The sequence below is a fragment of the Genypterus blacodes genome, unplaced genomic scaffold, assembly GCF_046128005.1.
Source record: "Genypterus blacodes isolate CSIRO-AG114 ecotype Tasmania unplaced genomic scaffold, CSIRO-AGI_Gbla_v1 ptg000438l_1, whole genome shotgun sequence".
Classification (NCBI taxonomy): Eukaryota; Metazoa; Chordata; class Actinopteri; order Ophidiiformes; family Ophidiidae; genus Genypterus; species Genypterus blacodes.
In genome coordinates, this window is record NW_027467208.1 from 5,705,001 (window position 1) to 5,718,358 (window position 13,358).

Here is a 13,358-nt window from a genome sequence, read left to right on the forward strand (position 1 = left end):
CAGAGCTGTGAGTGTGTGCGAGTTTATAAGGGTATGTGAGAGTGTGTGAGCTCTGACCTGGTGTGTGTTCCAGCTCAGTCCACTCTGAGCTCAGTGCTGTGCTGTGTGTTTTTAATTAGTCTTGCTGATTGGATTACGGCCTCCTCGCCTCGTTCCCCTCCGTTTAATAGCGTTATCGACGACCTCGCCCCATTTAAAAGAGCCTTTATTGTTTTGATTGAGGCAGATGAGCATTTTTTTTTCTGTGGATTCGACCCAAAAAGCAGTTTGGTTGATTAAAGTAAAAAAAGTTGTAAGTGTTGCTGTAAAAAGCAGTCAAATCAGCAATCAAATTTAAGGGAAAACATTAAGTCGGTGTGAAACATGAGCTCTAAATGTCAGTCCGGTTGTGCTTGATCATTTATAGGGGCCCTCTAACCCCAAAGTCCATAAATCTACAATCTTATACAATCGTAATATTAACAGATCATTTATTTATAATATCTAATTTTGGGAGTAGGTGAGCTTCGTTATGTCATAATGTCTAGTTTAAGGGGTTTTTCAGTGCTTATGAATTTAACACACACTTACCTTTGCCTTTGATCCATGACTTCATACAGTTTACTGCTCATTTTAATTTCAATTTGAATGCAGGTCTTTAATCTATTAGCAGATATTCATCCTTTGCGGCATTACGATCCAATTTCCTTCCATGAATGTTGCTCAATTGACCTTTGCCCTTTACCCTACAAAATAATTGACTTCCTCTTCTAACATGTTTAATTCCCGCAGCAGAGGAGGAAACGGTCACTCGTTAAAGTTCAGCATAAAAGGAAGATTTGCCATTTACCATATGCAGCCATTAGTGTGGACTCACGCTGTCCCTAGGTTTAATTCCACTTTCTTTCGCAGCCAGAAGATGATTTGCTTCAGACGAGACGGATTAAGGCCTCAGAAGCAAGAGGACCTAAGTTAGTTTTGAGTTTATTGATGACGCACGTAGATGTTTTTGTCCCAACATGCAGGATTTTGGATAGTGAGCTTTTTGGGTATCAGGAGTCTGGCGCTGATACCTGGCAGCCGTTCCTGTCATGCTTGTGATCAGCTGGGGACTCGACCCTAGAGGGTTTAGCTGTGAGACGATCCAGAGCAGCCGGCATGTGGTGACGTCCAGAGATCAGAGTCGTTTTTTACATCATCTATTTTACATGAAATCTGCTCTCCCTCCTGTCCCATCTCTCTCTCTCTCCCTTTCTCTCTCTCTCTCCCTCTCTCTCTCTCTGTCTCTCTCTCTCTCTCTCTCTCCACATGTTGTCTTCAGATTAAATAACATCTTTCTTTATCCCGCTCCCGTGCGGATGTGCTCTGCCCTTCCTTCCCTCCCTTCCCTCCCTTCCCGGCTCCTTCCATTTGGACGGAGCTCTATTATCTGCAGGCCCATCTGTCACATGGATTTAACCAAACAAACAAACGATGGCGAATGTCATTGTTATGACATTAATGCTTAATACCTCACCCCACTCTGTGCATATTGTCGGGTTACGGGGTGACATATTTGATATTTCATAAGCTCATAAGTATCAGATCGCTGCTTCCCAGAATTGATTGAATACTAATCTGCTGCATTGATATTCCCGGGTGAAGATTATATAAAAACAGGTATGAATAACACACTTAGAACGCTCCGTATATGACAAATTAAAGTAGTAAATGTTTATCAGGCTGATTTTTTACTTAATGGCACAAACATACACACATACATTCACACTCACACACACACAGGGAGGGTGAAACTCATGCCTTGTGCAGTGCAACATCTGCACCTTAGAGTCACTAAGCCCTCTGCTATAAGGAAGATGTCACGATGGTGGACAGTGGTAAAGTAGGAAATAATGGCCAAACACAGAATAAATGCATGGAAATGTAATGGATGCATTGCAGCTGGACTTATGACGTCATTTGCAGGGGAAGTTCATAACCTTTGGGTGTGATGGGAGGGGCTTTGTGATGCTGAGGCTCCTAATGGATCGCTGGTAAAGTTCATACAGACACACAGGACACACATGTGAAATATCTGGAGCTGAGCTGAGCTGCATTTCATCTGTTTTCTCTTCAGTTTTGCATCATTTTTAGAGCGGCGACGTCTCAGTGAGAGCATGAGGAAGATTCTCCTGCCGCTCCAACACAGAAAGAAGATTTAATGCTGAGATATTAAAGTTCTTTTGCTTGCAGACAGGAGAGACTGACCAAGGAGTTCCACTTGAGGTAAGACAGAAAAGACCAGTTGTTAGTCCAGACTTGTGAAATGAGTCTAAAGAGACAAGATTTCAACTTGAGCTGGATGTTAAACCTTGTTACTGTTTTTAAAATGAGATAAATGGTTCTATTGTCAGGGATTTTAGTTTTGTTGTATCTAAAAACACAGCACATGTTTTATTTATTAAATAACTAACTATTAAACTATTAAATTGTACAAACCCCTTAATCACCTCTGGAGATTAAGTTCCCGTTCCTGATTCTGTCTCTGTCTCAGTGTCTTTAAACCCCTAGGACGTCTCACAATGGAGCGTTCGCCGACGAACCAGTCGGTGGTTGATGGAGACGAGGTGGAAGACCAGCGCCCCCTCCTGCCGCCGAGGATGCCCCAGCCCCAGCCTCAGCCTCAGCCTTGCCCGGCACAGTGTGGATTACACCACACTGTCCAAATGGGGACGGATCACACAGTGTGGCTGGACAGAACCCAAGCCATGGCCACAACACCTTTATACAACGGCCAGGTGTATGTCACACGTTCACCTCATCCACCCAAGAGAGGAGACAAGGTCAAATGTAAAGAGAAGAAAGGTGACAAGAGATCAGAAGGAGGTAAACAGAATCCAGGACGCAAGGACAGGACACACCAGTGCAACACCAAAAACCCCTTCTCCCGCTGTGGGTCACCCTTTAAGGTGTCACACATCAACCTCACGGACACACAGAGTGGAGGGCGTCACAGGCCAGGGAACTTTTCCATGGAGATGCACAACCGCCCGAGTCTCCCAGAGATCATCGTCACCAGCAGAGACGATGACCTGCAGCCACAGAGCTTCAACCAGTCGTCCCAGTTTCACCAGAGCCCCGCGGCATCTCCAGCTGCAGGCCTCCTGCCCGGAGCCCAGGGTCCAGATCCGGGACCAGGTACCAGCGCCCAGCCCAGCCCAAAACACAAACAGGATGCTAAGGACGATCAGTACTGGAAAACCCACAACATCGGCTGGCGGCTGGTGCACAGGAGGGCGCTGTTCGTCAGGAGGCAGCAGCTGAACGACTGCGCCCTGGCAGTGGGAATGTTTGGTGTGGTGATGATGGTGATGGAGACGGAGCTGTCCTGGAGCGTCTACAGCAAGGTGAGAGAGGGAGAGAGAGAGAGAGAGAGAGACAGAGAGAGACAGACAGACAGACAGACAGACAGACAGACAAACAGACAGACAGAGAGGGATGAAAGTTCACTGCGGCTCTGAGAAAACTTTTGTTTGTTTGAGAGAGGTGGATCTTTATAATTGGGCCACATTTTGTTGTGGTATCAAATAAACTGCATGAAACAGTTCGCCTATAAGATCATGTTCATTAAACCAAGCAAGTGGATTATCTGAATGAAACGGTTTAGGGGATTACCACGGATCAACAAAGCCATTTTATAGATCCAGCTTTGTAAGAGCTAACAGCCATCATCTGAAGGTTACATAATGTGTGTGTGTGTGTGTCTGTGTCCCACAGAGTTCCATCTACTCTCTAACTCTAAAGTCTGTCATCACTTTGTCCACCGTCATCCTGCTGGGCCTCATCGTGGCGTATCACTGCTGTGAGGTGCAGGTAACCTGAGAGGATCACATCCACATTCTCACACAAGTTACAACAAGTTACTACTTTCAACAATTAAATAAGATGGAAATAAACTCCATTTCAAGACAAAATCCTTAATTCAATATTCTACTCAAGTAAAAGTGAAAGTATAAAAATGGGAATGTGGTCATAAGAGAATAATTCTGACCAGACGTTAAATTGTAAATGATAGAAAAGCTAAATATAGAAAAAGTCTTCATGCTTGGCCAAGTTTTATTTCCCTGATAAAGTTCTGTCCCATGCTGCCTTTTTCATCTCACTGGTAGCTCTACGTTCACGACATTGGTGCAGACGATTGGCGCATTGCCATGACGACAGAGCGTGTGGCCCTGGTGGCCCTGGAGCTGGCGGCGGTGGCCGTCCATCCTTACCCGGTGGGTCTGCTGTCATACTTCCAGCAGAAGTCCACAGGCGGGTCCACGTCCGAGACAGAACTTGAGATCGTCCTGGCTCTGCCCATGTTCCTGCGGCTCTACCTGCTGGGCCGGGCCATGATGCTGCACAGCCGCCTCTTCACCGACACCGCGTCCCGCAGCATCGGCGCACTCAACAAGGTCAGAGGTCACTTTTGGGCCGCTGAAGGAGAGGCAAGCTCATGAAACTCAAAGCTCATGTTGTTGTCACACTGCTCATTTATCAACATTATACTTGTGATTATAATTTTGAGCTCTGTGACTTAATATCCTCTGTGGTGAATTACACACAACAAGCAAGTTTCAGTGTGTGTTAATTAGTGTTTGTACGGTGCACAAAATTAATCAGAAGCACTGGCTGCCTGGTGGGAGTGAAACAGAACTACGGTGTGATTTGTTTTTGCTGAAAGTTCTTTTGAATGAAATTGAAACCAGCAGCAACCGGCTGTGGAACGCGAGTCATGCAAAGCTACTGTACGTCTGAAGCTATATTTAGAATGATTATCTGGGCCTCATTTCCTGTCTGGGAGCTTCTAATATCCTCATTATGACTCCATGTGAATCTTTTCTTGTCTCACGTCGAGGTGAGAGCAGTGATTGAGAACATCTTCACACCAATTAATCTCAGTGATTTGCTGTTATTGTTTCTCTCTTTCCGCTCTCTTATCCACATCTTTATGAGTTCAACTCTAACAGTTCCTGTTTGTGCCCTGCAGATACACTTCAACACCCGTTTTGTGGGGAAAACACTCATGACCACCTATCCTGGGACTGTGCTGATGATTTTCAGTGTGTCCCTGTGGCTCGTGGCAGCGTGGGGCTTACATGTGTGTGAGAGGTACGCTATGCTATGCTGACTGAATTTAAGTCCAGGACACAATAAGCAATATCACAATATCATGATGACCAACTTTCAAGACGTATAGATGTATAGTCTTGCATCAAGATAGGAGGAAAGAAGAGAACAGGCTGGATTTCTGTGTGTGTTTGTCCCGACAGACACCACAACTACAGGGACCTGAGCAGCAACTACATGGAGGCTCTGTGGATGGTGTCTGTTACCTTCCTGTCCATCGGCTACGGAGACGTGGTGCCTCATACCTACTGCGGTCGGAGCATCTGCCTCCTGACTGGGATCATGGTATGAACCCTGCATGATTGATCCGCAGCAGATACTTTAAGTACATTTCACACAACGGCTCATTCCTCTTCTGTCTTCCCTGCGTTTGATGTCTGCCCCCCAGCAACAGCTGTAAATTTGTTCACTACTTCCTCTGCTGGTGGAGAAACCCATCTAAACTCTGCATTTTCAAATGAACTCCTCTCTCTCTGTCATTTCTAAGCCTGCAGTGAGAGGTGAATGCAGCGGCCATGCTGTGCCCACTGCATGAAAACAAATCCAGCTCTCAAACACTGTTGTGCTCTTGGACATGTTCACCATCTGTCTTTTGTCTTCTGTCTTTTTGTCTTCTGTCTGATGTCTCCCGTCTCACGATTTCGGAGGGATGCTGGGGCCTTACACTACCCGTTTGTCTTTCAGGGAGCAGGCTGCACGGTTCTTGTTGTTGCCGTGGTTGCCAGGAAACTTGAGTTGTCCAGGGCAGAGAAACATGTTCACAACTTCATGATGGACTCACACATCTCCCAGAGGGTAACCACACACATCCACACTAAGAAGTCACTTAATCATTAATGCGATCTCACAATTACAGTTTGGTTGAATATGAGACAAAACAGAACAAAACTATCTAAAAAAAAGTTCCGATATGATTTCCTATATTCCCTTCCCTTAGACCAAAATTGCAGCTGCAAATGTGATGAGAGAGAGTTGGCTCATCTACAAACACACCAAGCTGTCAAGAGAAAGAGATCATACCAGAGTCCGTATGCATCAACGCAAGCTGCAGCTCGCCATCCAGGAGTAAGAAACCCGCTCTCATAAGGCTGCACGGCACATTGCCAGAAACCTGAGTGTATTATAAAGTTACCATATGTTTCACCTCTTTTCCCCTCGTTCTCAGTTTTTATAATCTTTATGTAGTATCTCTCCCATTACTGCGGCCCAGACCAATACACACATTCAACAGGAATGTTCACTGTGGCTTTAGTGTAAAATCAATGTAATTGCTAGCAGGACAGCAATCAGAAACAAATTAAGAAGGGACATAAATGCATACTGAGGTAATGTAAACCTAACTGAAAATTGACCAGCATATAAAAGCCATGCTAGACAATTATAGTGCAGGAAGACATAATTTTCCAACTGTGTGCAGGCTGCGCCAAGTGAAGATGGATAAGAGAGTTCTGGCAGACCAGAGTAACACACTTGTGGATTTCTGCAAGGTGAGAGAGGCAAGTGAATGCATTGGTCCATACCCACCGCGTCAAAATCTGAGCAGTGTAGCATCTAATATCCCCCTGTGTCATCTCTGTTTCTTCTGCTCAAAATCTCCTGGGTGTCCACCTCCACCTCGGGCATCACTCCCCCTGTAGATGCAGAGCCTGATGTATGACATCCTGTCTGAGGTGCAGGGCTGCAGGGAGGAGCTGGACACACACGTCCACAGCCTGGAGAAGCACGTGGAGGAGCTGAGGGAGGGGTTCAGGAGCCTGATGCCCCTCCTCTCCAACACCTTGTCAACACAGAACTCTTCCATCCGCCACCTCCTCAGAGAGAGGGAGGTGAAGACGGACAGTGCCGGTGTGAGCGGAGGTGACAGATAGAAGACACGAGCCACATCGCCCCATGTTTGTCGACTTATTAGCTTTTGATGTCATTCATTTGATTGACTACTGATTCATGCCTCAAGATCAAAGTATTTTTGTACTTATTTTGTGGATGTGTAATTTTGGAAATGGATTTCAAATTTATGGACAGTGGTGGATGCCATAAGCAATTAACAAGCAACGATCTAAGTTGGTGGGTCACATTTACACTTCCCCATACTCGCCAGCCCTTCCAGACCGTTAGAAACTGATTTGTTTGAAATTTCTATTTAGCATTTAGACATTATATTGTTCCTCACAATAAGGAATCTGTCAGGATCAGATTTTAATGGTTTACTCATTAAATGTGATGGGGACTTTAAGCCACAGGGACAACAAGTTTTCATTGCTTCTTGTCATCTCTCATATGGACAGCCGTCGAACATCACGGAAAGATAAAGTCACACTAATCACACACACACACTTATCCTGTTGAGCCAAACAGCAATGAACACAACAACGGGCCTGGATTCCTCAATGTGGGAAATTGGGCCAAAAATGTTATTTGCCCCAAACTAACACCAATAGATCCCAATGCCATATAGATGCTGTGTTTGAAATTCTAGCGCTCTAGCTCCTGAATTTAGCAAGATATGGGCTTTTTACAAAAACAAACAATTTGGTCCATGGTTACACTGTCATTTTAAGAATTTGGGCCAAAAATTTAATTTGCCACAAACTTACACCAATGGATCCCAGTGCCATATAGATGCTGTGTTTGAAATGCTAGTACTCTAGTTCCTCAAATTTTGCAAGATATGGGCTATTTACAAAAATGAACAATTTGGTCCATGGTTACACTGTCATTTTAAGAATTTGTGCCAAAAATGTAATTTGCCAGAAACTTACATCAATGGATCCCAGTGCCATATAGATGATGTGTTTGAAATTCTAGCGCTCTAGCTCCTAAATTAAGCAAGATATGGGCTTTTTACAAAAACAAACAATTTGGTCCATGGTTAACACTGACATTTTTGCACTAGTACCCCTTCGATAGCTCAGTTGGTAGAGCGGAGGACTGTAGTGGCATAAACCAGTCATCCTTAGGTCGCTGGTTCAACTCCGGCTCGAAGGACACATTTTCAACAATGAACTGTTGAATTAATGAAGTTCACACTTATCTTTCACAAATATCAACAATTTGGTCCATGGTTACACTGTCATTTTAAGAATTTGGGCCAAAAATTTAATTTGCCACAAACTTACACCAATGGATCCCAGTGCCATATAGATGCTGTGTTTGAAATTCTAGTACTCTAGTTCCAAAAATTTTGCAAGATATGGGCTATTTACAAAAATGAACAATTTGGTCCATGGTTACAATGTCATTTTAAGAATTTGGGCCAAAAATTAAATTTGCCACAAACTAACACTAATGGATACCAATGCCATATAGATGCTGTGTTTGACATTCTAGCGCCCTAGCTCCTAAATTAAGCAAGATATGGGCTATTTACAAAAATGAACAATTTGGTCCATGGTTAACACTGACATTTTTGCACTAGTACCCCTTCGATAGCTCAGTTGGTAGAGCGGAGGACTGTAGTGGCATAAACAAGTCATCCTTAGGTCGCTGGTTCAACTCCGGCTCGAAGGACACATTTTCAACATTGAACTGTTGAATTAATGAAGTTCACACCTATCTTTCACAAATATCAACAATTTGGTCCATGGTTACACTGTCATTTTAATAATTTGTGCCAAAAATGTAATTTGCCAGAAACTTACACCAATGGATCCCAGTGCCATATAGATGATGTGTTTGAAATTCTAGCGCTCTAGCTCCTAAATTAAGCAAGATATGGGCTTTTTATAAAAAACAAACAATTTGGTCCATGGTTAACACTGACATTTTTGTACTAGTACCCCTTCGATAGCTCAGTTGGTAGAGCGGAGGACTGTAGTGGCATAAACCAGTCATCCTTATGTCGCTGGTTCAACTCCGGCTCGAAGGACACATTTTCAACAATGAACTGTTGAATTAATGAAGTTCACACTTATCTTTCACAAATATCAACAATTTGGTCCATGGTTACACTGTCATTTTAAGAATTTGGGCCAAAAATTTAATTTGCCACAAACTTACACCAATGGATCCCAGTGCCATATAGATGCTGTGTTTGAAATTCTAGTACTCTAGTTCCAAAAATTTTGCAAGATATGGGCTATTTACAAAAATGAACAATTTGGTCCATGGTTACAATGTCATTTTAAGAATTTGGGCCAAAAATTAAATTTGCCACAAACGTACACCAATGGATCCCAATGCCATATAGATGCTGTGTTTGACATTCTAGCGCCCTAGCTCCTAAATTAAGCAAGATATGGGCTATTTACAAAAATGAACAATTTGGTCCATGGTTACACTGTCATTTTTGGAAATGGGCCAACAATTTAATTTGCCCCAAACTAACACCAATGGATCCCAATGCCATATAGATGATGTGTTTGAAATTCTAGCGCTCTAGCTCCTACATTAAGCAAGATATGGGCTTTTTACAAAAACAAACAATTTGGTCCATGGTTCACACTGACATATTGGCACTAGTACCCCTTCGATAGCTCAGTTGGTAGAGCGGAGGACTGTAGTGGCATAAACCAGTCATCGTTAGGTCGCTGGTTCAACTCCGGCTCGAAGGACACATTTTCAACAATGAACTGTTGAATTAATGAAGTTCACACTTATCTTTCACAAATATCAACAATTTGGTCCATGGTTACACTGTCATTTTAAGAATTTGGGCCAAAAATTTAATTTGCCACAAACTTACACCAATGGATCCCAGTGCCATATAGATGCTGTGTTTGAAATTCTAGTACTCTAGTTCCTCAAATTTTGCAAGATATGGGCTATTTACAAAAATGAACAATTTGGTCCATGGTTACACTGTCATTTTAAGAATTTGGGCCAAAAATTGAATTTGCCCCAAACTAACACCAATGGATCCCAATGCCATATAGATGCTGTGTTTGAAATGCTAGCGCTCTAGCTCCTAAATTAAGCAAGATATGGGCTATTTACAAAAACAAACAATTTGGTCCATGGTTAACACTGACATTTTTGCACTAGTACCCCTTCGATAGCTCAGTTGGTAGAGCGGAGGACTGTAGTGGCATAAACAAGTCATCCTTAGGTCGCTGGTTCAACTCCGGCTCGAAGGACACATTTTCAACATTGAACTGTTGAATTAATGAAGTTCACACCTATCTTTCACAAATATCAACAATTTGGTCCATGGTTACACTGTCATTTTAATAATTTGTGCCAAAAATGTAATTTGCCAGAAACTTACACCAATGGATCCCAGTGCCATATAGATGATGTGTTTGAAATTCTAGCGCTCTAGCTCCTAAATTAAGCAAGATATGGGCTTTTTATAAAAAACAAACAATTTGGTCCATGGTTAACACTGACATTTTTGTACTAGTACCCCTTCGATAGCTCAGTTGGTAGAGCGGAGGACTGTAGTGGCATAAACCAGTCATCCTTATGTCGCTGGTTCAACTCCGGCTCGAAGGACACATTTTCAACAATGAACTGTTGAATTAATGAAGTTCACACTTATCTTTCACAAATATCAACAATTTGGTCCATGGTTACACTGTCATTTTAAGAATTTGGGCCAAAAATTTAATTTGCCACAAACTTACACCAATGGATCCCAGTGCCATATAGATGCTGTGTTTGAAATTCTAGTACTCTAGTTCCAAAAATTTTGCAAGATATGGGCTATTTACAAAAATGAACAATTTGGTCCATGGTTACAATGTCATTTTAAGAATTTGGGCCAAAAATTAAATTTGCCACAAACGTACACCAATGGATCCCAATGCCATATAGATGCTGTGTTTGACATTCTAGCGCCCTAGCTCCTAAATTAAGCAAGATATGGGCTATTTACAAAAATGAACAATTTGGTCCATGGTTACACTGTCATTTTTGGAAATGGGCCAACAATTTAATTTGCCCCAAACTAACACCAATGGATCCCAATGCCATATAGATGATGTGTTTGAAATTCTAGCGCTCTAGCTCCTACATTAAGCAAGATATGGGCTTTTTACAAAAACAAACAATTTGGTCCATGGTTCACACTGACATATTGGCACTAGTACCCCTTCGATAGCTCAGTTGGTAGAGCGGAGGACTGTAGTGGCATAAACCAGTCATCGTTAGGTCGCTGGTTCAACTCCGGCTCGAAGGACACATTTTCAACAATGAACTGTTGAATTAATGAAGTTCACACTTATCTTTCACAAATATCAACAATTTGGTCCATGGTTACACTGTCATTTTAAGAATTTGGGCCAAAAATTTAATTTGCCACAAACTTACACCAATGGATCCCAGTGCCATATAGATGCTGTGTTTGAAATTCTAGTACTCTAGTTCCTCAAATTTTGCAAGATATGGGCTATTTACAAAAATGAACAATTTGGTCCATGGTTACACTGTCATTTTAAGAATTTGGGCCAAAAATTGAATTTGCCCCAAACTAACACCAATGGATCCCAATGCCATATAGATGCTGTGTTTGAAATGCTAGCGCTCTAGCTCCTAAATTAAGCAAGATATGGGCTATTTACAAAAACAAACAATTTGGTCCATGGTTAACACTGACATTTTTGCACTAGTACCCCTTCGATAGCTCAGTTGGTAGAGCGGAGGACTGTAGTGGCATAAACCAGTCATCCTTAGGTCGCTGGTTCAACTCCGGCTCGAAGGACACATTTTCAACAATGAACTGTTGAATTAATGAAGTTCACACTTATCTTTCACAAATATCAACAATTTGGTCCATCGTTACACTGTCATTTTAAGAATTTGGGCCAAAAATTTAATTTGCCACAAACTTACACCAATGGATCCCAGTGCCATATAGATGCTGTGTTTGAAATTCTAGTACTCTAGTTCCAAAAATTTTGCAAGATATGGGCTATTTACAAAAATGAACAATTTGGTCCATGGTTACAATGTCATTTTAAGAATTTGGGCCAAAAATTAAATTTGCCACAAACTAACACCAATGGATCCCAATGCCATATAGATGCTGTGTTTGACATTCTAGCGCCCTAGCTCCTAAATTAAGCAAGATATGGGCTATTTACAAAAATGAACAATTTGGTCCATGGTTACACTGTCATTTTTGGAAATGGGCCAACAATTTAATTTGCCCCAAACTAACACCAATGGATCCCAATGCCATATAGATGATGTGTTTGAAATTCTAGCGCTCTAGCTCCTACATTAAGCAAGATATGGGCTTTTTACAAAAACAAACAATTTGGTCCATGGTTCACACTGACATATTGGCACTAGTACCCCTTCGATAGCTCAGTTGGTAGAGCGGAGGACTGTAGTGGCATAAACCAGTCATCCTTAGGTCGCTGGTTCAACTCCGGCTCGAAGGACACATTTTCAACAATGAACTGTTGAATTAATGAAGTTCACACTTATCTTTCACAAATATCAACAATTTGGTCCATGGTTACACTGTCATTTTAAGAATTTGGGCCAAAAATTTAATTTGCCACAAACTTACACCAATGGATCCCAGTGCCATATAGATGCTGTGTTTGAAATTCTAGTACTCTAGTTCCTAAAATTTTGCAAGATATGGGCTATTTACAAAAATGAACAATTTGGTCCATGGTTACAATGTCATTTTAAGAATTTGGGCCAAAAATTAAATTTGCCACAAACTAACACCAATGGATCCCAATGCCATATAGATGCTGTGTTTGACATTCTAGCGCCCTGGCTCCTAAATTAAGCAAGATATGGGCTATTTACAAAAATGAACAATTTGGTCCATGGTTACACTGTCATTTTTGGAAATGGGCCAACAATTTAATATGCCCCAAACTAACACCAATGGATCCCAATGCCATATAGATGATGTGTTTGAAATTCTAGCGCTCTAGCTCCTAAATTAAGCAAGATATGGGCTATTTACAAAAACAAACAATTTGGTCCATGGTTAACACTGACATTTTTGTACTAGTACCCCTTCGATAGCTCAGTTGGTAGAGCGGAGGACTGTAGTGGCATAAACCAGTCATCCTTATGTCGCTGGTTCAACTCCGGCTCGAAGGACACATTTTCAACAATGAACTGTTGAATTAATGAAGTTCACACTTATCTTTCACAAATATCAACAATTTGGTCCATGGTTACACTGTCATTTTAAGAATTTGGGCCAAAAATTTAATTTGCCACAAACTTACACCAATGGATCCCAGTGCCATATAGATGCTGTGTTTGAAATTCTAGTACTCTAGTTCCTCAAATTTTGCAAGATATGGGCTATTTACAAA

At 42.0% G+C, this 13,358-nt stretch overlaps 1 protein-coding gene and 10 non-coding genes across 11 annotated transcripts; all 11 read left to right on the forward strand.

The window, feature by feature from the left end:
- The first annotated feature begins 2,540 nt into the window (after positions 1–2,540).
- On the forward strand, positions 2,541–6,998 carry LOC142989795 (small conductance calcium-activated potassium channel protein 2-like). Its single transcript, XM_076139483.1, has 9 exons — positions 2,541–3,365; positions 3,736–3,831; positions 4,128–4,415; positions 4,991–5,112; positions 5,274–5,415; positions 5,815–5,925; positions 6,068–6,195; positions 6,548–6,626; positions 6,768–6,998. Exons 1-9 carry the CDS (start codon positions 2,541–2,543, stop codon positions 6,996–6,998), a joined length of 2,022 nt encoding a protein of 673 aa, XP_075995598.1.
- A 1,029-nt stretch (positions 6,999–8,027) lies between these two features.
- trnay-gua (transfer RNA tyrosine (anticodon GUA)) lies at positions 8,028–8,115 on the forward strand. The gene is given in 2 exon segments: positions 8,028–8,064; positions 8,080–8,115. It is a non-coding gene; the product is annotated as a tRNA-Tyr (tRNA).
- Positions 8,116–8,549: 434 nt separating this feature from the next.
- trnay-gua (transfer RNA tyrosine (anticodon GUA)) lies at positions 8,550–8,637 on the forward strand. The gene is given in 2 exon segments: positions 8,550–8,586; positions 8,602–8,637. It is a non-coding gene; the product is annotated as a tRNA-Tyr (tRNA).
- Positions 8,638–8,907: 270 nt separating this feature from the next.
- Positions 8,908–8,995, forward strand: trnay-gua (transfer RNA tyrosine (anticodon GUA)). The gene is given in 2 exon segments: positions 8,908–8,944; positions 8,960–8,995. It is a non-coding gene; the product is annotated as a tRNA-Tyr (tRNA).
- A 597-nt stretch (positions 8,996–9,592) lies between these two features.
- On the forward strand, positions 9,593–9,680 carry trnay-gua (transfer RNA tyrosine (anticodon GUA)). Its single transcript is given in 2 exon segments — positions 9,593–9,629; positions 9,645–9,680. It is a non-coding gene; the product is annotated as a tRNA-Tyr (tRNA).
- Positions 9,681–10,114: 434 nt separating this feature from the next.
- Positions 10,115–10,202, forward strand: trnay-gua (transfer RNA tyrosine (anticodon GUA)). Its single transcript is given in 2 exon segments — positions 10,115–10,151; positions 10,167–10,202. It is a non-coding gene; the product is annotated as a tRNA-Tyr (tRNA).
- A 270-nt stretch (positions 10,203–10,472) lies between these two features.
- trnay-gua (transfer RNA tyrosine (anticodon GUA)) lies at positions 10,473–10,560 on the forward strand. The gene is given in 2 exon segments: positions 10,473–10,509; positions 10,525–10,560. It is a non-coding gene; the product is annotated as a tRNA-Tyr (tRNA).
- Positions 10,561–11,157: 597 nt separating this feature from the next.
- Positions 11,158–11,245, forward strand: trnay-gua (transfer RNA tyrosine (anticodon GUA)). Its single transcript is given in 2 exon segments — positions 11,158–11,194; positions 11,210–11,245. It is a non-coding gene; the product is annotated as a tRNA-Tyr (tRNA).
- Positions 11,246–11,679: 434 nt separating this feature from the next.
- Positions 11,680–11,767, forward strand: trnay-gua (transfer RNA tyrosine (anticodon GUA)). The gene is given in 2 exon segments: positions 11,680–11,716; positions 11,732–11,767. It is a non-coding gene; the product is annotated as a tRNA-Tyr (tRNA).
- A 597-nt stretch (positions 11,768–12,364) lies between these two features.
- trnay-gua (transfer RNA tyrosine (anticodon GUA)) lies at positions 12,365–12,452 on the forward strand. Its single transcript is given in 2 exon segments — positions 12,365–12,401; positions 12,417–12,452. It is a non-coding gene; the product is annotated as a tRNA-Tyr (tRNA).
- Positions 12,453–13,049: 597 nt separating this feature from the next.
- trnay-gua (transfer RNA tyrosine (anticodon GUA)) lies at positions 13,050–13,137 on the forward strand. The gene is given in 2 exon segments: positions 13,050–13,086; positions 13,102–13,137. It is a non-coding gene; the product is annotated as a tRNA-Tyr (tRNA).
- Positions 13,138–13,358: the final 221 nt, after the last annotated feature.

Coding starts and splice junctions, on each gene's coding strand:
- LOC142989795 (XM_076139483.1), top strand. CDS start 2,541: ATGGAGCGTTCGCCGACGAACCAGTCGGTGGTTGATGGAGACGAGGTG. Junction 5,113..5,273: donor GGCTTACATGTGTGTGAGAG/GTACGCTATGCT, acceptor TTGTCCCGACAG/ACACCACAACTACAGGGACC. Junction 6,627..6,767: donor ATTTCTGCAAGGTGAGAGAG/GCAAGTGAATGC, acceptor CTCCCCCTGTAG/ATGCAGAGCCTGATGTATGA.